We start from the raw sequence: 22,935 nt of genomic DNA on the forward strand, positions 1-22,935 counted from the left end.
AAAATTTAAAAAAAAAAAAAAAAAAAAAAGAGCGAAAAAGAGCGGGTCACAATTTAGATTCGTATTCCAGGTTCTTTTAGTTTCGTGATATAGACATTGTCAAGTCTGCTGAAGATAATGGAAAAAAATTATTGGCGCATGGAGGCACGTGTGTAAAGATGAAATACTGAAAAATTGAATAAAAATATATGTAGTACTTTTTTTTTAAAGAAAAAATTTTTATTTCAGCGGTGCGTGATTATAATTAATTATATCTCTTTGGAGTTTGCGTCGTTTAAACGTCTATATTTTACATGCGATGTTTTAATGAGATAACGATGCATCCCCCAGGGATGATATCGCTTATGAAAGGCTGTACTCGTAGGTAGTTATGATATAGCAGGGAGCCATTGTTGGTCGTAATCAATTGCAATTCGATGTTATCGCGCAACGTCAAAATCTACTTCGTTGTATTATCTTGATAGCTCTTTAATGATTTTCAAAGGAAGACGAATTATAATAATTATGCAATCTTTTGTCGTATCGCCGAAATAATTAAATAACAACGATATCAGTTTCTCGCGAGATTATCAATATTGATAAGAGAATATGAAAAAATTATTTGACAGAGCCAATTATAATTATCTTATTTTCTTACAATTTGTCTTTTTCCATCGACCGTCTGTTCGCTCGGATCACTCGGAAACTTCATTTCTGACAGTTGGCTGTCAAGAAATCTTCAAGCAAATGTATTCACCTTGGCTTCCATTTATGCACAGAGCGACATAGAAACCATATACATATAGTTAGATACACTAAAGCTCTCGAGCTAAAAGCACTCCTGATCAAGACCCACCTCTGTATCCACACACCTGATATATCATTTCCTATATAGTCTACAATATTGAATGTATATAGCCTGAACTCTAAGACTCACTCCGTGTAATGCTGAAACGTTTCTCGTGTCCCTAAGGGTGCAAATATCTTATCAAGAAAATGCAGTCCAATTCCGATGAATACATTATGGCTAATCGGATTTTCGCGTAATCTGCTCCGACGCAGATATCCTAATCCTCGTGGAAATCATGTTTGGAGAAAAATGATTTTTCGTGGTAATATGAATTTTAATGAGAAAATTCTCAATAACGGTAAATGGCAGAAGGTATTTAGTTGTCAACGTTGCCAACGTAACAAATATTAAATAAATTTTGTCTATTCATTGATGTTATTCAATTGTCACTCTGGTATTCTTGTGGCTCGTGGGAGCCTAGATTGGCGATTTAGCCTTTAATAGTGATAAGCCACAAAGGGGTAGAAGTCAGTGCTTAACCAAACGCACTGACTGGACCATCTTTCCGTTGGTGAGGCTGTGGATCGAGTGGGGTAAGATCATCACCGTGCTCCTGTGCCAGAAGACACGCATGTGTGGATTCATCGGAACCATCAGAGATGAATTGGTTCATGAGTCCGATGGATGCTGAACGTTATGCGATAACCTGTGTGACGTGGTCTATTCCGGAAGGAGGTGGTACGTGGCGATGGCCACTGACTTTGAGATCACCGGGTCCAGGTCTGGCGGTCGAGCATGATCTTTACATATTTTCTGCAAACAAGTCAATCTGTTTAAAGAGAACAATAGGTCACAGCTACAATTACCATATTTGATGAAAACCTTGAATCTTATAGAAATAGTCAATATCTGTATGAAAATATCAGGGCAAATAAAAATACTAAAATAAATTATCGAAAAATTTACATTAAAGCGAGGAAAGGAAAGACAAGTGTTGAGAAGGGGACTAAACCGAAATTTAGTATTAGGCAAGAATTTATGAAGAAACTTTTATTAGCAGTAAATAAGGAGAAGATGATAAATAATGAAGCAAATGAAATATGACTGCGGGGACAGGGAATGATTTTCGTGGAGCTTAACAGCGAGAAGCTCCATTAAAATTTTCGCTTTGGTAAGTGTCGCTACGACAGAGAGAGGGGGAGGGAGGGAGAGAACAGAAGCAAAGCCGAGTGTGCGTATACACGAAAAAAAATGGCCGAGCACTCACAGGACCACTCTCTTTCTTTGGTTCGCTGTAAACTTGCTTGTCCCAAGTACTTTGATGGACTACCTCTTTCTCTCTCACTCTTTTCCTATTTCTCGATCTGCGCACGTGTGCGTCCTGTCTCTGTGTGTCAAAGTACGTGCTTTTCGAATCACAGTACCACCGTCCCTCCTCTCGGTAGCGTCTCCCATTTCCCACCTTGGAAAGTGAGCCGGCGTGTATAAACGTCGACCTCGCCAGACAAGAACAAAGCACGAAAAGCATTTGAGGAAAGCCCTTGTACTTGCAAGCCTCGTTTCGAGAACCACTGAAAGCTTCTCACGATGCACTATCGCCATCGACAGGGTTGTCATATCGATTCCTATAAACCCCCCTGGTAAACACTATATTTTTTTCCCTTCGCAAATGTCAATATCAGGCAACTCTTTTATTTTCAATGCGATCGATTATATCTTTTTTTTTGTGGGCATGAAATGGAGTTAGATTCACGTATTATCTGTATACGCCGGTGTCGTTTTGCCTTTTCGTTTTTTATTGCAAAAATTGATTTTCGACGAACTTCGATACCTCTCACGAGTCGCGCTTGATAGTTTGATTTCTCGCTACATTGGGCATTGCCAGTGCACACGAAATAAATTTCAATGAAAAATGGTATCGGTCTGTTGTTAAAAAGCAGTCTGATGTATTCTGTAGGGTTGATCGAATTTCCTGTAATTTATATTTTTTTTCCACTTACTGTACCGAACTACTACAGGCACAGAAGTTAATGGAGATGACGGATTATTCTTGGGGAAAAGTCGTGAGTCCAGGGAAAAAAAATCAAAATTCATCCGGTAACCGCGTATCAGTAGATATCCTATTTTTACAGAACCGAATACACACGCACGCCGACGAGTATACTCTAGTGATCTGGTACAATACAAAAGCAATAGTAGTACTAGTGGCGGTGGTAGTTATATAGAGGTTTGTATAGTAATATAAGGCACAGCGAGTAGTAAACGAGATTTCGCGTACGCCAGTCCGAGGTTCGGCAGTTGGAATTGCGCCAAACGTTTTGCCAGGGCCGTAATTTTACTGGAGGGCTAGTTCGAGGACGAGATGGTCCAGCTTTCACAGTGACCTCAGCTTTAGATTCCAATCCTATTCCATTTTCTTCCTTTTCCATAATATCATATTTTCCATCCTCTGTAAAATTCTTCGCTTTCCTCTAAAACGTCTTTTTTTTATCATTTTTTATTAGAAGCCTCCCCCTCCACCACACTCCCATCTTTCTCTATCTTTCTCTCTAAATACTTTTCATACAGTTTCTTCATTTTTCTTTGCCTTCGTTCTCACCCATATTTCTATCTCTGAAAATATTTTACGATTTTGAATTACGTAAAACATAAGAAGAATGTTATAATTTCTAGAGGAATTATTTTTGCCACTTATGCGTACACAAAGTACTTAGACTATTTGAAATGATATTGATAGTTCCTGCTGAGAAATTTGTTCCTCATTTGTGAAGCAGTTGATACGGCACTGCGTCCGCGAGTATCGTACCGTAGTACGTACGGGAGTACAACGTCCGAGTCGAGATATCTGGTCCATAGTTGCACGGGCCCTTTTACGAGTCCTTCATGCTCTTTATTTCTTTTGTTCGGACTCGACGTCGTCATCGCCCACCCCAGACTTCTCAACCTTACTCTTTCCACATCTTTTAAGCTCTTTATCTCGTCCTCCTTTCGTAATCCGATACTTTTGCGTGTCTCACATTTTTTACTCCGATACTTACCATACGAGTGATTCTGATCGTTCTTTGATATTTGAGTTTCTGTGAAAACGTAATTACACGTGTCTTATTCATATTTTATTATTACCATACGCAGGTTCCTTCGACCTTAAAAAAATCTTAGAAAATGGATAGTGAAAAGAGTTTTTCACTTTGGGAGATACAACCCCTATGTGTCGTATGCCATCTTTGATACGATATAACGTCTTCCGACTCTCCAAAGGATAAGTCATTTTCATATTTTTGGACACACAAGCTTAGATAGTTTTTTCAATGGATTTTCAAAATTACGTATATACCGTATTTATCCAATGGTTGCTCCAGGCACAGATCCTCTCAGCAGCTAATGTGAAACAACGTCTGGCGAAATATTTTCGCCGGCACCAAAGACTGTGGGCAATTTGAAAATAAGGGGAAAAGACTAGTTCGGAATTCTTTGAAATTTGACAAAAGCCCCAGTCACTTTGAGAGACGAAAAGTTCACGTGCTACGCAGGCGACGGGAAGAGGGCGAAGACTTTGAATATCGGAGACTGCAAGAGGTAGAGACGGCAGAAGGTGGCGAAATCAAGAGAATTTTTGGAGAAAGATTGCAACTGCAACCGCAACCCGTGACATTCGCAGAATGCAATCCTATCGGTGTCGTTTCTTTAAAATGTGCATGCGGCATCCTAGGTAGGTAGACGTCAGCGATACCATTTTCTCACTGACTATACAGACTGCATTGGTTTTCCAATGTGAAAAATTGCTGGTATCTGGGATACCACCGGAAAAGTGAGTCTTAGAGGTGCTAGAGAGAACTTCCGGTATCCAACACCGGAAAGTGTCTCTTTATGTCGATATAAGCCAGTATCCGTTTCGATGCCCAGCCATAAGAGTTTATCGGTTTGGATATATCGGAGTTTCCCGATAATTTATAATATTTGATAAATTGCAAATGCCGGATAATATACTAAAGAATCATAACTCGGAAGCTTATTGGTAACAGTAGTAATGGCAATGATGATAATAATATTACAATGTACACAATGAATTACATCTATCGATAAAGTTACTAAATACGCGCTAACGATTTTCCTATTGTTAATAGAAAATATTTCAGCAACAAAGTTTCGGATAACTCGCCGTGCAGAGAACTGATGCGTTATCGCGTATATGTGTATAATAATTACTGCGACTGTCGATTAATCAAATTGAGAATTCCGGACGCAGGCAGCGTCCGACTCGCTTATCTATTCAGTCGGGCTCAGTTTTGTTGACAACGTGACTCATACGTCTTGTAAATATTTGTATCATTTTTTCTGGCGGCGCTGAGATATTTCGCAGGATCTCCATCTTCTCGTCCTGTGTAAATAACGAGTCGGTGGTTCCTGACGATCCTAAACCAGCTGGTATCCTTCTCCAGGTTTTCATCTCAGCATCCGGCTCTTGTTCCCCTGTCAAGTTTCTTAACAATTTTTCATCCTGTTTATCCTGCTGCTTCTTACTTTTGATCTTGTATGAAACGTCCTTACAGCAAATTTCCATTGCGCAAGGAGCTTTACAAATCCTTGGGCTTAACGGTTTCAATTCTTGTGGCATCTTCAAGGGACCTGCTGGCACTTTAACTTTGGTTGCAGTTGCAGTTGCTTTCGAAATTAGTGACTCCGAAGAATCGTTCGAATTAATCGGGTTATGCACTTCCTGAGTGTTTTGGATATCGGATACTTTTGATTTTTTTAGAATTACAATTTCATTTTTGTGTTTGGGAAAATCACTTTTTTTACGTAATCTCATTTTTTGAAGTTCCAAGTTGCCAGTAATCCTTCGATCTTTGGTCTGTTTTTTAACTTTTGAGTGCTCCTTTGTCGGGAAATCATCATCAGGATCCACGATACGGTCGAATTTCGAAATTTCCTGCGGGTATGTTTTTAACGTTAAATGACAATTTCAATAGAGACAGCTTCTCGTGGCAATAAAAAGTTACCTCGTTAATTATTCGAAAATATGCTTTTTCAGCGTCGAGCAATTCAGGATCGTTTAGAATCTGTGACTCCGTGAGATGGTATTCTTTACCTCGAAGTTTATCTTTCAATTTCTTATCGCGAATTGACTTTCCTTTGCTTTTGCTCATTTCAAAAATCAATTCTTTCTCAAGTTCTTTTCTTCTGTTATCTTCCAGGGTTGTCGTCCTTCGATACAATTTCAATTCCCTTCGACGCACATCCATGGCCTTTGCGAAACGGGAACATCTGTCGATGTACTGTCGATTCAGAATTTAGGGCTTATATGCATGTACTCGAATTTAGATTTTTAATTTCGAAAAAAAAAAGTTTCCACTTATCTCACCAAAAATTTTCAGCTATCTAATTAATTTTACTAATACTGGCAAATCGTTGCGGTCGGTAAAGTTCTCTAGGGATTCCGCGATAACGTGTGGCGAAGACTTAAGAACGTCTTCGCGGTAGTTTAAGTTGTCGTGCAGGAAAACTTGCTGGAAGCCTTAGAAAATCTCTAGGAAACTTTACTCCGGAGATTATTAAACTTCGAAAGTTATCGAACATAATGGATGAACTACTAATTCAATGAAATAACGATAATAATTTAACTATTTTTCAAAATAAACAAATTGACGCAATAACTAAGTATTACGATCCACAAAACGATATATGTATGTTTTTCCTAACTAATAGAGTATGTATATGAACCACAAACTCACTGTAACAAAATTACTCTTTTCATCTTTTGAAAATCTTACGAGACCTTCGGAAGCTTCTACCAGATACACGTTACCGGAAGTACTGCCGATCGCCATTATGGCTCCATCCTCATGATGCGTTATGGTAGTTAGGAGATCGTTGCATAAGCGCAATGACGTCACTGGTGTTTGAAGATCTTGAAGTAGATCCCAAGATTTAAGATGACCCGTTCGATTGATGGTGTAAAACAATGAGTGCCTCGATCTGCTCCAGCATCCACCAGTTAGGAACTTTTTGAAGTACCTATCACGAATAAGTTTATTCCGTAACTTTACTGATCTCTCGTTACAGTCAGGCGGCCATATTTGATTTATGAATTTATGGATAAAAATGAATTTTTTTCTCATATATTAAAGCATTATACCTCGTTGATACCAATCCGCCTTCCTTTGTGTCCTCGGACCAAACACGAGCTGTCCAATCACCGATAGTTAAAAAGCATTTTGGAATCGATCGGTTTCGGTCGATTGAAATTACAGGACCGTAATGGGAATCAAACCGGAGGGACATTTTTTCCTCCGGGTTTGCTGATTTTCTGGATCCACTTATGGTAACACCATTTTCTAAGCCAATTAGAAATTTCGTGGCTACTGTCGGTTCAAAATTCATACATGACACACCGAAGGCATGATCCAAACTTGGATTTCTGGGATTTTCAAGATCGAAAGTCAAAATTGATGTTGGTTTCGGCAAATTTCGCATGTCCCACCACATCACTTGTCCGTCGTAGGAACTCGTGAAAAATTCATAACCATTTTTTGATTGGATCCACTTTAACGATGATATGGGATATCTTTAACGTGAAAAAAAAATTGTGCCGGAATATCTGCTCATAAAATTGTTCTGTTTCATTTGCTTTAAAACAAATATTCAGTTTTACCTGTGACTGGAATCCGATCTCGAAAATGCAACTGGTTTCATACTTTTTCGCAAATCCCAAATACAAACTTGCCCTGTCATTAAGCCACTGGCTACTCGTCTAGAATCACGTGGATGATATTCAGATACTACTAAAGGACTAAACGTTTTTAAAAGTGAAACGGGCACGTTTGAGTTTTCTGTAAAAAAAAAAAAAAAAGAAATACTACAAACTTGCCCTGTCATTAAGCCACTGGCTACTCGTCTAGAATCACGTGGATGATATTCAGATACTACTAAAGGACTAAACGTTTTTAAAAGTGAAACGGGCACGTTTGAGTTTTCTGTAAAAAAAAAAAAAACAAAGAAATACGTATATTTGCTCAAAAAATGTTTAAACCAGTTAAACTTTTGTCATTAAAAATTCGAAAAATCTCTACCAACGCTCCAAACGTAAGAGTGTCCCTGTACTTTGGTAATTTTTTGAAAATCCATTACACAGTACGAAACTATTATTTTCGTGTCACGATCCGGCGACCAGGCTATCCAGTTAACGGGTTCTTTTTTTAATTGAGGAACGGTATAGACATTAACCACCCTGTAGCGAAAGAGAAGAAAGTTGTAATTTTGGAATACGTATAAAGAAATGATCAAATTCTCTTTTTTACGTAATACCTAAGATTGTGCGGCGTTATCAAATTGGCCGGTTCAATATCATCGAAATAATGTTCATATATGTCAACAGTATTGTTTTGCCGAACACCGTGCTCCATGGTCTGAAAATATAGAAAAAAACTATTTTTCATTGATAAAACCCGCCAAAACGTTCCAACCTGATTTTCGAATAGACAACGTTTCAAGAAAATTCAATTACTCTGAATAAGTGCCGAAGTTTCGGTGCCCAATCATCTTCCTTTTCAGTTCGTCTTCGAAATCGAGCCGTCGCTTCCTCATCCTGTGGATTAATATCCCTCGGCCATCCGCCTTCGAAATGAAACATGCCAGTGCTCTTTAAGGGATTCGCGGATGCTTGAACCTGCACGAATAAATGACATATTAAAAAGCGTCCAGAAGATCCTTTCAGAGTACGTTGGATGAAGTATATTTGTGTAATAAATTATTTTAAAAACATTTTCTAAAATAAAATTATCCAAGATCACGAAACCAATAATAATCCATTTCTACCCAGTAAGGATTCGATTAACGCGTACAATGCAAGCACTATTCTATGCGTACCTTGAGCTAGAGAAAAGCGAGCACATAAATCATACGAATAATGGGAAGCACAGTGAGAGGATATATTACGTTGGCAAGAAGGATCTCAATGGAATTCGATGTCAAATAATAATTAATAGCGTCAAAAGTTGCGGAAAATTCCACGGGAAATGTCGGAGGTTCAACCGAAGCTTCATTATAGGGAATTACGTGAAATGTGAAAATTGGCACGTTTCGTTGGAATCGAATGGCACTAGGTTATTTGTCAATTTAAAAAATTATATCGGTATGTGTGCCCACCGAATAAAAATAATACCTCGTGCACTGCATACTGCTTGGGTTTTTGACTGGCCACGTGGCATGGATTCCGTCTTATGTAATCTTGATAAGCGAGGTGATCGGGTTGTATATCTTCGTCGATGACAGGACCGTAGCTGTCAAAGAAACATTGTCTTCCAAATTCGGCACGTGCCTTTACGTAAACGTGGGTAGGTTCCATTTTGACGATTCCCTACTAAAGTTTGTTTCTCTGCATTTTATTGCCTGTAATGCAGTCCTTGATCGTGCGTATGACTGCCATATGTCAAATACTATTTTTACGTCTGCCTCGTTCCGAGTGTACTCAAGATAAGCTCGGTAGTAAGTATTTAGGATTAGCGAGTAAAATCGAATTTTTTGGAAACATTACTAGTTTTCGAATTGCTTGGATATACATAGTAATTTTATAATCATTAAGATCTTGGAGTATGTTCATAAAGTTAAGATAATATTTTCTTCGCGTGCCACGTACAGGCCTTCAAAAGATAACCAATAGAGGCAAGTCCCTCGATTCAGTCTGCTGTGAGATAGTACGTCACTAGAAGGTTCAATCGGGAGGAAACTTTAAGAGCACCCTCGAGAGAAAAGCAAATATGCTTATAGAGGGTGGAAAATATTCCTGAAACGGGGCGGTAAAAGAAAGTCGCAGGTGTACGTGACCGAAAACTAATTACAGAAAGACATACCGCTTCTAAGGGCGCAGGGGTTTCTCTAGGATTTCGCTGAGCTAGATGGAAAAGAAAGTAGGGTATTATTGTGGCGATGAGAAAAAAAAGTGAAGAAATTCGGAGGGGACGAATAATCGTGAGGTTATCGAACACGATTTTACTCTGCTTAGCTTTTTTTTCGAAATTTTCATTAAAATTACAAAATTTATGTCGCTTTTCAGCAATTACTTCACGAGCATCCGATACCTATAGTGATATTGGGGAAATTTTTTTTTTATTTTAATAATACTTTTGAGCGAGCATTTGCAGCGAATGCATCTGTACTTTTTTTCCACCCTTGTAATCGCAACGCAAACTATCCACTGCTATATTGATATGGTGCTTGTATACTGCGCACGGTGTGAATGATTCTTTTATTAACTTTTTAATTCAATTTCACTTATATAATTATACTTTCTTTATTCTCAAAAATAGAGATCCCACTCGACGACACTAAAATCGAGTCTTGGCGTATTCAGTGATGGGAAGTCAGAACGCTGCATATTCATCTCAGTGTACGCAAGACAGACTCTCAAGAACGTCAAGAGATTTCTGACTGACTACTGACTTCCGTCTAGTCATTATAACACCTTATGCTACGCTTCCACGAAACCTCAGAGTGCCAATTGAAAAAAGAAAACTTCCCATGGCGCCTCTATACTGCATAAAAAAATTTTATTTTATTAATTAAAAGAAACAAATGTAAAATTATATTTCCTCGTTTAAAGATAATTTTTAATTTCAAATACTGTGGAAATTCGCTGCGAACGTGTCAATTGAGATCGTAAGAGCAGACGTTGTAGGAGCTTCGAAAATAAGGGCAAAATATTCGTAGATTTTTGAACGTTTCGAAACTCATCGTAAGGTTTGTATAAAATTTATTTTAAAAAATGTTACACCTAAAAAAATATTTGTCATCGCAAAATATACTTATTTCGTCTCCGTCTCGTTGTACTCGTGCGAAGTCGAAATTTTCGTGATAACAGCCGCTGAAATTCTCGGATAAACATCTTGTCTCTTTGATGAGTTGACTTTCGGGAAATCGATTTTTCGATAAGCAACTGGTAACCTGAAGCCCTCAGGCTTACCAACTATTTGACCGATGGAAATCTTAGCTGTTTCGAGTTCGCACTCATCCTGGATAGCTGTCGTTTTTCTCGGTTTTTCACTTTCCGCCTCAGAGTGGCTGACTTCCGGTTCGACGAACACTTGCGACTGCACCTGTAGAGATTCTTCGTCCTTGTGCACTTCCGCTACTAGATCGACTTCCGCTCCCTCCTCTCTTGCCGATTTTAGCGACTTTTCTCGTTTGACCGTAGAAAAGCCACCCTTTACAGCCTTCGTGCGATCTACTTCCGCTCGCAATTTTTCTCTTGCACTCAGCACTTCCGCTTGTAGGATATTGGGTGGTGCATCCTTGTTCCTCAAAATTTGCTTTTTCTCACCCATCAGAGTTTTCATTTTGGTATCGGAATCTTCCACAGACTTTCTCAAAGCTTTCGGTAACGCTATGAGCAGCGTTTGTGTGTTCCTTCTACCGTGGGAATCCAAATCCGTCCAAGTCTCCTTACCCTTCTTGGTAGTTGATTTATCTAAAAATACATCTCGGTACATAAAATTGAACACTTTATTCCGGGCGAAATGTAATACCTGGGCTTTGATTTTTGGAAAATTACGTACAGTTAACGATTGAATGTAATTAATTCTGCAGTTGGTGAATTTGCTAATAGCAACACCAACCATATGGTTCAGGCTCGAGCAAACGTTCGCAGATATAAGCAGAACGGGACTAGTTGGAAGCACGTTTAAAGTTACACATGGTATCGAATGGTAATTACGACTCTCGTAGTAATTACTCTCGACCAGCATTTGATGATAACGGTGCAGGAAATTGGATGAAACTGAATCCTCACAATGAGGCTTTACGGTAGGGAATAAAAAAAAAGTTAAAAAAAAATGTTGCGAGAAAGATATAAAAATGATCGTCAATACCTTAAGAAAAAAGCAGCGTAAATATATTTTAAATCGAACGTAAGAATCTTTGAAGAAAAATGAACGAGACTCTCGAACGTAGATGTGAGAATTGGACTCTGTTCTTACGTGCCGTAGGAACTCTATAAATTTTCTTAATGTACGCCGTGACCGTTAAAAGAGCGATAACTCTAGGACAACGGACTTTTAAAAAAGTAATAATATGGCATTCCCCGCTGTAAAAGATGTCAAATGAAATTCGTAGAAAGTACGAAACCTGAATGAAATTTATAAAGTGAACACCTCGCGTGATGGATCGTTTAAATGAATGGAGTAAAATATCATAAAGGATGAGCGCGAAACGACTCGGAAAAATAGTACGACGTGGACTAATGCATTATGAATTACTAAAAGATCTCACCAATTTTAGCGAGACAACACACGGTCGGCTGGCAAATTTCGGTTCCACAGGGTTTTTCCTCCTTCAGCCGAAAACCCTTGGCGCGGCGCGAGTGTTTACGCGCGCCAGGAGACGCTTTGCCAGGACTCTTGATTTTCTCCTTAGACTCTTGAAGAACGACAGAAGCATTAACGTCGTCGACCATATCCAAGTCCAGACGATCAGTCAGGTCCTGCGACTCCCGCTGTGGCTCGGCAAACTTCTTTAGAATTACGATCTGTTTCATTTGATCATCCTTATCAGATTTCTGACGCGCATCCTTATCACGGGATTCCTCGAGTTTTTTACGTTTCCCAGGCGACTCGAATTTGCTCGCAGGATCCTCCTGTTCCGTATCCTCGATGTTTGCATATTTTTCAATCTCCTGTCGGACGTTAATAGAAAGTAAATGAAAACTAGTGCCATTCTCCTCTGACGAACCAAACGTCATGTCTGAATTCGCCGTACCTTTTGAATTGTCTCGTAATATTGTAGTTCGACTGTAACCAATTCGGGATCGTCAGGAAAGGTTACGCCATCCTTTGCCCTTTTACTCTTCGACTTCTTTTTGTCCTTCTCTTCCGATTTTTCTTTGGCCCTTTCCTTCGACCTCGACTTTTGTCTTAAGCTAGTCTTATGTTCAATATCGAATTTATCTTTATCCTTTTCCTTGCCCTTGTCTTTATCCTTTTCCTTCTTCTTTACTTTTTCCTTCTTATCCTTATTCTTAACCTTGCTTCTATCTCGCGTCAAGACAGGCTCAAGGACCTCTTCGAAAATTATCCTTTGAGCAAGTTTCACTTCCTTGAGCCTATTGTCAATCGCCTTCTCGTATCTGCTGCATCTATCCAAATACTGGGGAAAAAAAAAAAAAAAAAAAAAAAAAAAAAAAAAAAAAAAAAAATTCTCAATCAATACATCGCGGAATATCGAGGGGAATAATGCAATGATTCAACCCTACCGAAGTCATTAAAGCTTTGTCATTCTTCCCATTAACAGTGAATGCCTCCGATGACTCAACGAGATACACGTTGCCTCTCGAACTTCCAACAGCTACCAATTTTCCTTCCTCGTGCGGCGCTATAGCGCCAAGACGATCCTCGCATAATCTGAGGGTCCTTACTGGACCTTCCATACCGACTAGAAGATCGTACACCTCCAACTGGCCAGACATATCGATTACGTAGAAGACCGAATAGCGAGATGTACTCCAGCAGCCACCATTCAGGATCGTAGTACGCGGTCTAATTAGAAATTCGATATTGATCAGTACAAGATTCCAATAGGTATTCGGTTACCATTACGTTATCAGAAAAAAAAAAAAAAGAAAAAAAAACTTTGAGACATGTATACATGGTACTGATAAGGCAGCCTTCCTTCGTGTCTTCCGCCCAAATCTTGACAGTCCAGTCGCCGACCGTCAAAAAATTCTTCGTACTGAACGGATTCCGATCGATGGCTACTACCGGTCCGTAATGGCAGCGAAAACGTAATGCCAATTTCTCAGCCGGATTTTTCCCCTTTCGGCTTCCACTTATCACTGTTCCGTTCTCCATACCAGCCATAAACTTTGTGCCCATAGTGGCTTCAAATTGCAAAGCCGATACTCCGATCGCTCGAACTTCGTCCGATCTCAATGGATTATCAAGGTCAAGCACCAAAGTCTCCGTTGGCTCACGCAATTTACGGATGTCCCACCATTTCATGGTACCGCAGGTCGATGCTGAGAAAAGCTCGGAATTCGTTTTTGAATTTATCCAGAGTGCAAGATTCGCTGGATCCCTGAATCAAGGAATGGAATATAAATAATTAGACTGATAGCGAAAGTAAGCAAATACAAATAATTGACTCTGACAGTCACCTGTGGCTGTACTGCAACTCTGATACTTGAACTGGCACATTTCCGGTTCTTATGTCCCAGTTGCACACTTGGCCCGACATCAGGCCACTTATTAGCATCGAAGGGTCCCTAGGATTGAATTCTATAACTACCGAAGGACAAAATGCTTTTAGGGCCATGAAAGCCTTATTAGGATTTTCTGGGGGGGAAAAAGAGAGCATATTTTAGGTAGCTACTTTTATTATTTTATTGCACGAAATTATTTAATTTTTATAATAATTTTTTGTCCGACGTGTCTGTCAATAACTTGCCTATGTCCCATATGTAGGAATATGAGCTTAAGTCATTGGTGCTCTTTTGAAATTCCATTAGACAGTAGGACACGGCCAAGCGTTTTCCATGATCGGGCGACCATGACAGATGCGTTACTGGCCTGACATTCAGTTGCGGATCCGCGTAGACGTTTACAGTTCTGATGCAATCAATTCGATTAACTGGTTAAATTAACTAACGTGTTCCTTCGGGGTTCTCTCTGTCTTCGTAATATTTGCCACCTTGCGGCCAACGGTAGAACTAATTCCGTGGGTACCATGTCGTCGAAGAAATTTTCATAAATGTTCACCGCATTGTTTTGCAATACGCAGTGCTCCACGGGCTGTAAGGAAAGTATTGGATGTATTGCATTATACAGATTTATCCCATGTAACTTTCATTAATCGTTCCTCACTTCCATTAATGTATTCATTTTTGGTGCCCAATTATCGTCCTTCTCGACCCTCCGACGAAATCGCATCGTAGCTTCTTCGTCTTTTGGATTCAATTCCTTGGGCCAACCACCCTCCGTGTGGAACATCCCACTTTCCTTCGTAACGGCGTCGCTGGTTTGAATCTATCGAGAAAAAGTGTTCAATTAATTATTATATCAATGCTAAATACACTTTCTTAGCCTGTAATAATGATATCGCTTTAAATTTCGTATGATAAACGTATTACGAACTTCGTGCAATGCATATTGCTTTGATTTTTGAACACCGACGTGACATGGATTTCTTGTTATGTAATCCGCCGTAATTTCTGGATTCGTTGCGATATTCTCATCGACACTTGGTCCGAATTCATCGAAAAAGCATTGTTTTCCAAATTGAGAACGTGTTTTCACGTAAACGTATTGAATTTCCATGGTGTAGCCAAATTTTTCTATTACTTTTATATGTATATGTATATATTTATGTATTGATCGTTACATCGAAAATTTACGTTTTATAAGTGAAAATTGAATATTTTGCTAATATCGATTAAATCCCATGTGCAACAGTTAGCACGAGAATTCGTTTTCGCATGCGTAATAAAAAAACTAATCAAAGGTTAGTCCTATAAAACACATTCGACGCACTTTCATAACTGCACTTTTCGTTGATTCGATGCATTAAATGACGATCTCGCGATGGTGCTCGATATCGAATAAACAAAAGAAAGATTCTTTGGCTATAAATTTTGAAATCAATAAGATTTTCTAGCTAATTTCATACCCTTTAGAACCAATTTGAAAAAAAATTTATTTCTTACCATCGATCTCTTTATCTTTATTTCTCAAAAGTAATGATTTTCGATTAAGTAATTTGTTGAAATTCGAAAATGTTGAACGCATAGAAAAAATCTTGGAAAATGTACACAAACTTAATTCGTAAGGTAACCTCTTACAGTTGCAATATCGAACGTTTATTTCTAAAATAGAACAATTAGGATTTTATAACCAAAAAATAATATGCACACTTTCAGGCACGCAAATATATTAATTTATGGTCGATATGGCGAAAAAGAAGAAGACGCTTGATGTCCGCGAGGTATTCCGAGGGAGTGGCAGTTCAAAAAGATATATCAAAGAATGTCCAATTTCGAAATTCCTGGTTTTACGATCACAGTAAAATATTGAAAAGAATCCCAGGACGATTCTCGTGGCAAGATCCGACAAAGATCGAGCTGCGATTATTTGGATCATACGGAAGCAGAAAAAATATGAAAAATGCAAATGAAAAAGATACAATAGACAAATTTGATCTTTACCTGCCGAAAAAAGATTCCGTGGTGAAAAAGCCTGAAACTGTCACGGCTTATCCAATGTGGAACCATTCCTGCACTTCGAGTCCATCTTGCAGCGAAACAGTAAACTCAAATTTTGGAGAGTCGTATATATTCGAACTTTCATCCCCGCCACAACCCTTTCCTCCAGACCGTGTTATAGAAGACCCACACTTACCGGATCCTGATCCTCCAGGATTAAGTCTTTGTGGAAGATCCGAAATAATAACGTATCCGTCGCAGTATCCCGTGTGTCCCAGGAAGGCGGAGGATTTCCAAAAAAAGTTGTGCTCAAAATTGCATAACCGTTGCCAAAAACACTGTTGCGAATTTCCAAGCGATAAATCGTACCCTTTAAAAATGGACGAATGCAAATCTCCACGATTATTAAAAAAGCCACCGTTACTATGTTGCATGAGAGCGCCATTGAGTATTTTGAAAAAATGCTGCACGAAACCACCCTGTGTTATTCAATTTACAGATAAATGTCAGTCCGGTCTTTATATTTCACCGAAAAAGGATCTCGAGGAAATATGTCAAGAAGCGTGTTGGATGACGTGTCCTGGGATATGTGGGATTCGAAATTCTGATAATAAAACAGATATCAGTGACCTGAGCGATTGCCATCCAAACACGGCTGCGCTAAAGTACAGACTAAGTAAATGTCCTTGTATAAATAAAATGTGGGAGGCTCGAGTGTACGAACCAAAAAAGGCCGGGCCGCCCGATCCAATTCCAAGAAGAAGGAAATTTCCGGTGGAAGAAACTCGAAGAAAGATTATAAAATTTGTACCACCGGGGAATTGGCGAAAAGCGCAATATCCTGTCAGACTGAAAATATACAAGTGTCCGGTAAAAGAATTTTGGAAATTGGAGAGAATGCATTGCAAAATAAAATCCACCAATAAAGCCCGAAAATACTCAAGTCACATCTGTTTATCGATGCTCTCAGGCGATGCTTGTTATTCCGTGAATGACAGCTGTCAGTTTATTCGCACAAAAAATTACGCAATGAAGATGAAGGAATCGGAAATCTCGGCGAAGGAACAAATTTCAAAACGTAATTCCAGAAAAAAATAACATATAGGAAAGCTTATAAGACTGTATTAATATTAAAGTCCCCTTCGAAATATATCGAACCGAAACTGTACACACAGACTGTACAAATGCAATAAATTCAACAGTATCGTAAAACCACGTTCACACCGCTTCGTGCAGCAGCATTATTGCGACCTACCATAAATTCTTTATGGGCTTTCAAAAAATGCAGATAGTTGTATATTTACGTGGTAAAACGCATATTGCACATGCACATTAATTCAGCAACACTGCCAACTTTTTTGATCCTATCGTCATTAGTACCCGTCTGCGTGAATTCACAGTCGTAGTACTATTTCGAATTATAAAAATTAACACCCTGCCGGCCGCTCGTATTGCCGTGGCCGAAAGACTCGAAAGCGCCGGCCGCACGTAACGGGGTTATGGCTCAAAAGCTCGGATCACCAAAGTGCTGATATTCGATAAATGCATTGCTATACGTAAAGACTTGTTACCTTCCATACAAATGCAGCTGCATCACACATTTTCATGGGTTCGATTTATTTTATTTTCAGATAGTCGATGACTGGTACCACATGGAACACCGTTCAATCGTAAAAAGATCAACAGAACCGCACCACGAAATCCACCAGAGGCTCGTAGGAGATTCAAGAGTTCGGCGTGCCGAGCAGCAAAGGGCCAAGTCCCGAACTAAAAGGGACTTGATTATCAAACGAGGACACTCTGGCCCACGAATCATCCTCAACGATGAACGATGGCCTCAGATGTGGTATTTGGTCAGTACATAGTAACCAGCTCCTCCTGGGACAATCGTGTACAACTCAAACACTCCGGAATGCGTTTACTTGATACCGAGAATTCTGTACTCGAGAAATCATTCGAAAATACTACTAGACGAGCGTCACTTCTCTTTGAGAATTATATAGAATTGTCAGATACGACCAATCGACACTATCATATTTCGAGCTTGAATTATCGGAACGAATAAATCCATTTCCAACTGTAGTCGAGTTAAGTCACGAAATATTTAAACTCTCAGTTTCAACAGTCATTGAGTCAATACCAAACATCAAAATGAGCTCGCATCGCTCATTCGTCTATTTTGTCCATCATTTCGAATGCTGTCTCTACCGTCAACTCACAGTTCCACACTTGACTTTTTCAGTCGCTTTATTTTAGCCCACTTATTTTCATAATCAGGCCAATTGATTAACTCGCACAATTTGTTCAGCTTCTCGCTAAAGACATCGCTTCGGGAAAATATGTTGAATTATTCCATGAAATTTAAATCAAGGGCACAATAAGTATCAAAAATATATCTATTGTTTAATAGAAACATACCTATCACTCATTTCAATCCTCGTTCGATTCTGCTATCAATTCAGCCATTGAGTCAGATTGAAGATGTCTGTTCAGCCATAGTAACTATTGTGTTAGCGAATTACTAATCGTTTATAATGACTTCATGTAGGACTAAAAGCGAAACTGTTAGACCAATTATAGGACACAGTCTTATTTTACTTGATAAACGAACGCACCTAATGAAACATAGCGTAACGTTGGATTCCAGTAATTAACTATTTAACAGTGCATATATGGAAACACAGTGAAACAGGTGAACCCTACAAATTTGTTTGACACCGTTTGACACGAAATACTTAGGCACGTCTGGGTAAACACAGCACAACCACCGCGAGGTTAATATGCAATTCGAGTTAGCGGAGCAGCGGATTGTGTTGCCCGTTTAAAGAAATTGAATTTTTTTGTATTTTTATAGAATCGTGGAAACGGCCTAGACATGAATGTACAGGGTGCTTGGACTGAAGGTATCACCGGAAGTGGAGTAGTAGTAACAATACTGGATGACGGTTTAGAAAAAGATCATCCGGATCTCACTAGAAATTACGTAAGTCTACGTGAAATATGCATAACCTACAATTCTCATGTATCTCGTGCACAGAAGACTCCACGTGCGATAAAATGTCCAAAAGTCGATATGTGAAGATCCTAAAAATAATTTTAAAAAAATATCGAAATAACAATGATAATCTAAATTTTAATTATAACTGTACAATTGTCCTACACAACTTCTCAGGATCCCCAAGCAAGCTACGACGTCAACAGTCACGACGAGGATCCTATGCCACGGTACGATGAGGCCGATAGTAATCGACACGGTACCAGATGCGCTGGTGAAGTAGCTGCAACTGCGAATAACAGTAATTGCGCGGTAGGAGTTGCATTCGGTGCAGGAGTCGGAGGTACGTGGAGAATACTTATTGAACCGATAAGAAAAGCAATAGCTAGCGTATAATAGCAGGTGGAATTACACGAGCCTTTACATTTTGCTTTTCTGTATTTCGGACTGATTCCGGATTAGCTTTAGGATAAATCGTCTTTGTGCTTTTTCAAGGCGTCCGGATGCTCGACGGTGACGTCACTGATGCAGTCGAAGCCAGATCCCTTAGCCTTAATCCACAGCATATAGATATATATAGCGCATCCTGGGGTCCCGACGACGATGGGAAAACTGTCGACGGACCAGGTGAACTGGCGACCAGAGCCTTCGTCGAGGGAATCACTAAGGCTAGTAAAGACGTCTAATTTGAGACAGGACCAATAAGGAATTTTGTTACAGTATTTTAATGATACCCTTATGTCGTTAAGGGACGTTTCGAAAATGTGATTTCCTCAGGGAACCACTTCTTGGCGATTGTACTCTATTCGAGGATGATAAGATGTTTCAAAGGAGGTCTCTATAGACTCCGTGAATTCTATTCCTGCGGAAACCGTATCCGGAGACACGGAGAAGTTTCCGCTTTCGGGAAACAAAGACACCAGCCGACACGAAGTAACTCGAACGAAAGAATTAAAGCTTTTACTAAATTGAATACATCGACATCTTTTGTGAAAAAGTGAATCGGGGTAGACGTTGCCGTTTTTCAATTGGCCTCGATGCACCGACGTTCCACGTTGCAACTTGAGGATGAGTTTCCTTCAGTGAAATTTGACGTGATTATTAGTTTTCTTTATTCGTGCTTTCGTTTAATGAGCTTATAAAAGACCTTTTTTTATCTTAAGTAGCTACGTTACGTCTGAAAATTTTTTTTCTGCGAACATAAATTTTCATGCTACTCGGTGGATACGGAAATGGGGACTCTCGCCAGTCAAAATTAATGGTGTACACAGAATTTCTACAAGAAACTTTGTAATTGGAGCTTTAAGCTTTGCCAAGCATTTTCTTGATAAACTCGACGGTGGGTAGTAGATACTTCGCAAGCTTTTACTTATTCCTACTTCGCTTGTGCGAAATACCAATGTTAATTTGACGTCATAAAGTTTAATCTGCATATTTCACGGAAATCCATTGGCTGTCAGTTTTCCTGTGTTTCTCTGATGTCTTAATTACTTTTATTACTTTCGTTCCTGTTTATACTGCATTACCAACTAATCTTCTCTTTCGAAGCATCCGTAAAGTCCTTTTCATTTCTTTATAAACTCCTAAAATGTATTAATAAGATTTTTCAACTTTAATCTAAATATTCGTGGATTTCCATACAATTCAGATAATAATTCGAAACTTTTGGTCATCCTTTTTTCTCGGTTATCTCGAATTTTTAATAATTAATTTTTAACTCGGAACTAAACGTCCTAGTAATGCTTGGGATCATTTTCATCTATCAAAATTTGGCAGTGCAAGTAGTTTGGAGGCTAATGAGTTGAAGTAAATTTACTTTTAAGTAGCTGAGCTCTCAGATCTTATCTTTTTGAGAACCCTCATTAATTAAAACAGAAGGTCGACGCGTCGGAACTGTCATGGCAACCGCCATGCTCTGAGCGCGAAATTCTGTAGAACACCATTAATAACTCAGCACGCTTTGTAATTTCATGCGGATACTGCATTTGCCAGGATGAGAAAATGTCGTTTATGAATTAGACGTTATATCCGATTTCGACTGTGAAAAGGAGACAAGGATTTTCAAAATGAAAAATGAAATGCCAATTAAAAGGTGTACTCTTGATTCATTCAAAGGTTTTCGTATCGTGAAAATTTCATTAAATTTTATATATCTGCTTTCCATATCCCCATGGGGATAATTCTTGATGTGCACATCAAGCAAATTGAGGCTTTAGCTTCCGGCACGTAAAAAACAAAATCTGAGCAACGAATCCCTGAATTTATATGACAGTGTGCGGTCACTTGGTCAAGTATCTTAAAATTTATTCAAAAGGAAAACTGAAGATGATAATTAATCCACTTATATATTCATATACAGCATACGTATACTATACGATGTATCCTTGTGTACACACTAGTACGGTAGCCTATTTAAATTTATACAGTGACATAGTGTGACGGTAAGGTCGATTTTCAAGATGGAATATATAAGTAAATGGCAAACTGTACCATTTCCAGATGCCAATATCTCCTTTTCCCAAACCCTAAAGACTTGCCAAATTATCTTGCGATTACCAGAATAAAAATGGTCTCATTCACTCTGCATGGAAAAGTATCAAAATCCCTATTACAGTTTCGAACCCAAGCTTTAATGCGTCATAAGATTACGTTCGATTAACTCTGATCTCCAAATCTTATTCACCTGTTTACATATTTATAATTGGAAATAAAGATTCGATATCCCGGATTACCTTTGATTTAATTATAAAAAAAATAACTTACAACCCAATTATAGAACTGTGCTTATTCAAAGAAAATTTGTTTCACCAAATCAACAGGGACGCAAAGGGAAAGGCTCAATTTTTGTATGGGCTTCCGGCAATGGCGGCCGGGATCACGATAATTGCAACTGCGACGGATACACGAACAGCATATGGACCTTGTCCATCAGTAGTGCAACGGAAAACGGTCTGGTACCCTGGTACAGCGAAGCCTGTTCCTCGACCTTAGCCACGACTTACAGTTCAGGCTCGACCGGCGAAAAGCAAGTAGTCACTACTGATCTGCACCAACGGTGCACCAGCAGCCACACGGGGACCTCCGCTTCAGCGCCATTAGCCGCTGGAATTTGTGCACTTGCGTTGGAGGCAAATCGCGACCTCACTTGGCGAGATATGCAACACATCGTGGTGCGCACTGCAAGACCAGCCAACCTCAAAGCGACCGATTGGGTCGTGAACGGAGTTGGTAGAAACGGTCGGTCCCTTTTTATTGTTTAATACTTTGTAGATTTCTCACGTGAAATATTATAAATCTTCGGTTTACTTGGATCTCGTAGCATCCTCTTAATGCTTGATATAAGTAATACTTTTTTTGACTGTTCGGCATTAATCCACGAAAAGTAGCGACAGTACAAATCGAAATTGTTCACCATTACTTTAATAGTAGGACATGAGTGGTGCACGAATGACCAGTCCTTAAGGCTCCTAATTTGAAGAGAATAACGATAATGGCAGTTAACAGAGAGAAAACGAGATGTTTCCTTTTCTTTGTTTTTTCCTACTCACATTTCTCTTCGTTCTTCCCACTTGTCACCTGTTTTAAGAAACAGATTGTGGGTTGCCCTCGTAATCTCTCATTCTCTTTACCTCCTGAGCCCACGAAGAAGGTACGAAAAGAAAAAAGATCACAAAACATATTCAACGTACAGAGAGAGCTCCAACGTCAACGTCAACACTAACGCCAGGGCCGATTCTGACCCCGACGAATGGCACGTGTCATTATTTTCCCTGGTAATCCCTTCTGTCTGGACCACGAAGCTTCTCTGTCTGGCTCCATGTGATTTCCTGAGGCTTTTTATTCTTCTTTACCCCTCTCGTATCTTCCTTTTGTCTACCCTAACCTTTTTTTGCTGGGTTCTGAATTTTTGCTACACTTTATTCTTAGCGAGTATTTTAGGCTGTCCGATTTCTACGTACATCAGTCTTGACATAAAAGAATCTTCAAAAT

At 39.2% G+C, this 22,935-nt stretch overlaps 3 protein-coding genes across 16 annotated transcripts in view; 1 reads left to right on the top strand and 2 right to left on the bottom strand.

Annotated features, from left to right (window-relative positions):
* The window catches only part of LOC107267449 (furin-like protease 1), a 115,906-nt gene that overhangs the window by 76,584 nt on the left and 16,387 nt on the right, over window positions 1-22,935 (top strand). For 12 of the 13 annotated variants that reach the window (XM_025084797.1, XM_025084796.1, XM_025084806.1 and 9 more), the window contains 5 exons: window positions 17,582-17,803; window positions 18,805-18,933; window positions 19,123-19,288; window positions 19,441-19,613; window positions 21,765-22,182. In XM_025084797.1, coding sequence (XP_024940565.1) covers window positions 17,582-17,803; window positions 18,805-18,933; window positions 19,123-19,288; window positions 19,441-19,613; window positions 21,765-22,182 — 1,108 coding nt within the window. The other variant, XM_025084807.1, reaches the window with a different exon arrangement.
* Window positions 8,205-9,331, bottom strand: LOC112494311 (dynein intermediate chain 3, ciliary-like). The gene is made up of 2 exons (XM_025084811.1): window positions 8,931-9,331; window positions 8,205-8,435 (listed from the first exon to the last, which is right to left on the bottom strand). Exons 1-2 carry the CDS (start codon window positions 9,111-9,113, stop codon window positions 8,256-8,258), a joined length of 363 nt encoding a protein of 120 aa, XP_024940579.1. The 5' UTR covers window positions 9,114-9,331; the 3' UTR covers window positions 8,205-8,255.
* Window positions 10,535-15,268, bottom strand: LOC112494310 (dynein intermediate chain 3, ciliary-like). 2 transcript variants are annotated; one of them, XM_025084809.1, is made up of 10 exons: window positions 14,887-15,268; window positions 14,617-14,778; window positions 14,444-14,544; window positions 14,201-14,361; window positions 13,911-14,088; window positions 13,403-13,831; window positions 13,011-13,293; window positions 12,518-12,904; window positions 12,032-12,434; window positions 10,535-11,231 (listed from the first exon to the last, which is right to left on the bottom strand). In XM_025084809.1, exons 1-10 carry the CDS (start codon window positions 15,067-15,069, stop codon window positions 10,570-10,572), a joined length of 2,949 nt encoding a protein of 982 aa, XP_024940577.1. In that variant the 5' UTR covers window positions 15,070-15,268; the 3' UTR covers window positions 10,535-10,569. The 2 variants fall into 2 exon arrangements, with proteins under 2 accessions (XP_024940577.1, XP_024940578.1); XM_025084810.1 differs by lacking the exon at window positions 10,535-11,231 and adding an exon at window positions 11,289-11,428.

This window comes from Cephus cinctus, unplaced genomic scaffold (genome assembly GCF_000341935.2).
Source record: "Cephus cinctus unplaced genomic scaffold, Ccin1 Ccin1_scaffold0404, whole genome shotgun sequence".
Lineage (NCBI taxonomy): Eukaryota > Metazoa > Arthropoda > Insecta > Hymenoptera > Cephidae > Cephus > Cephus cinctus.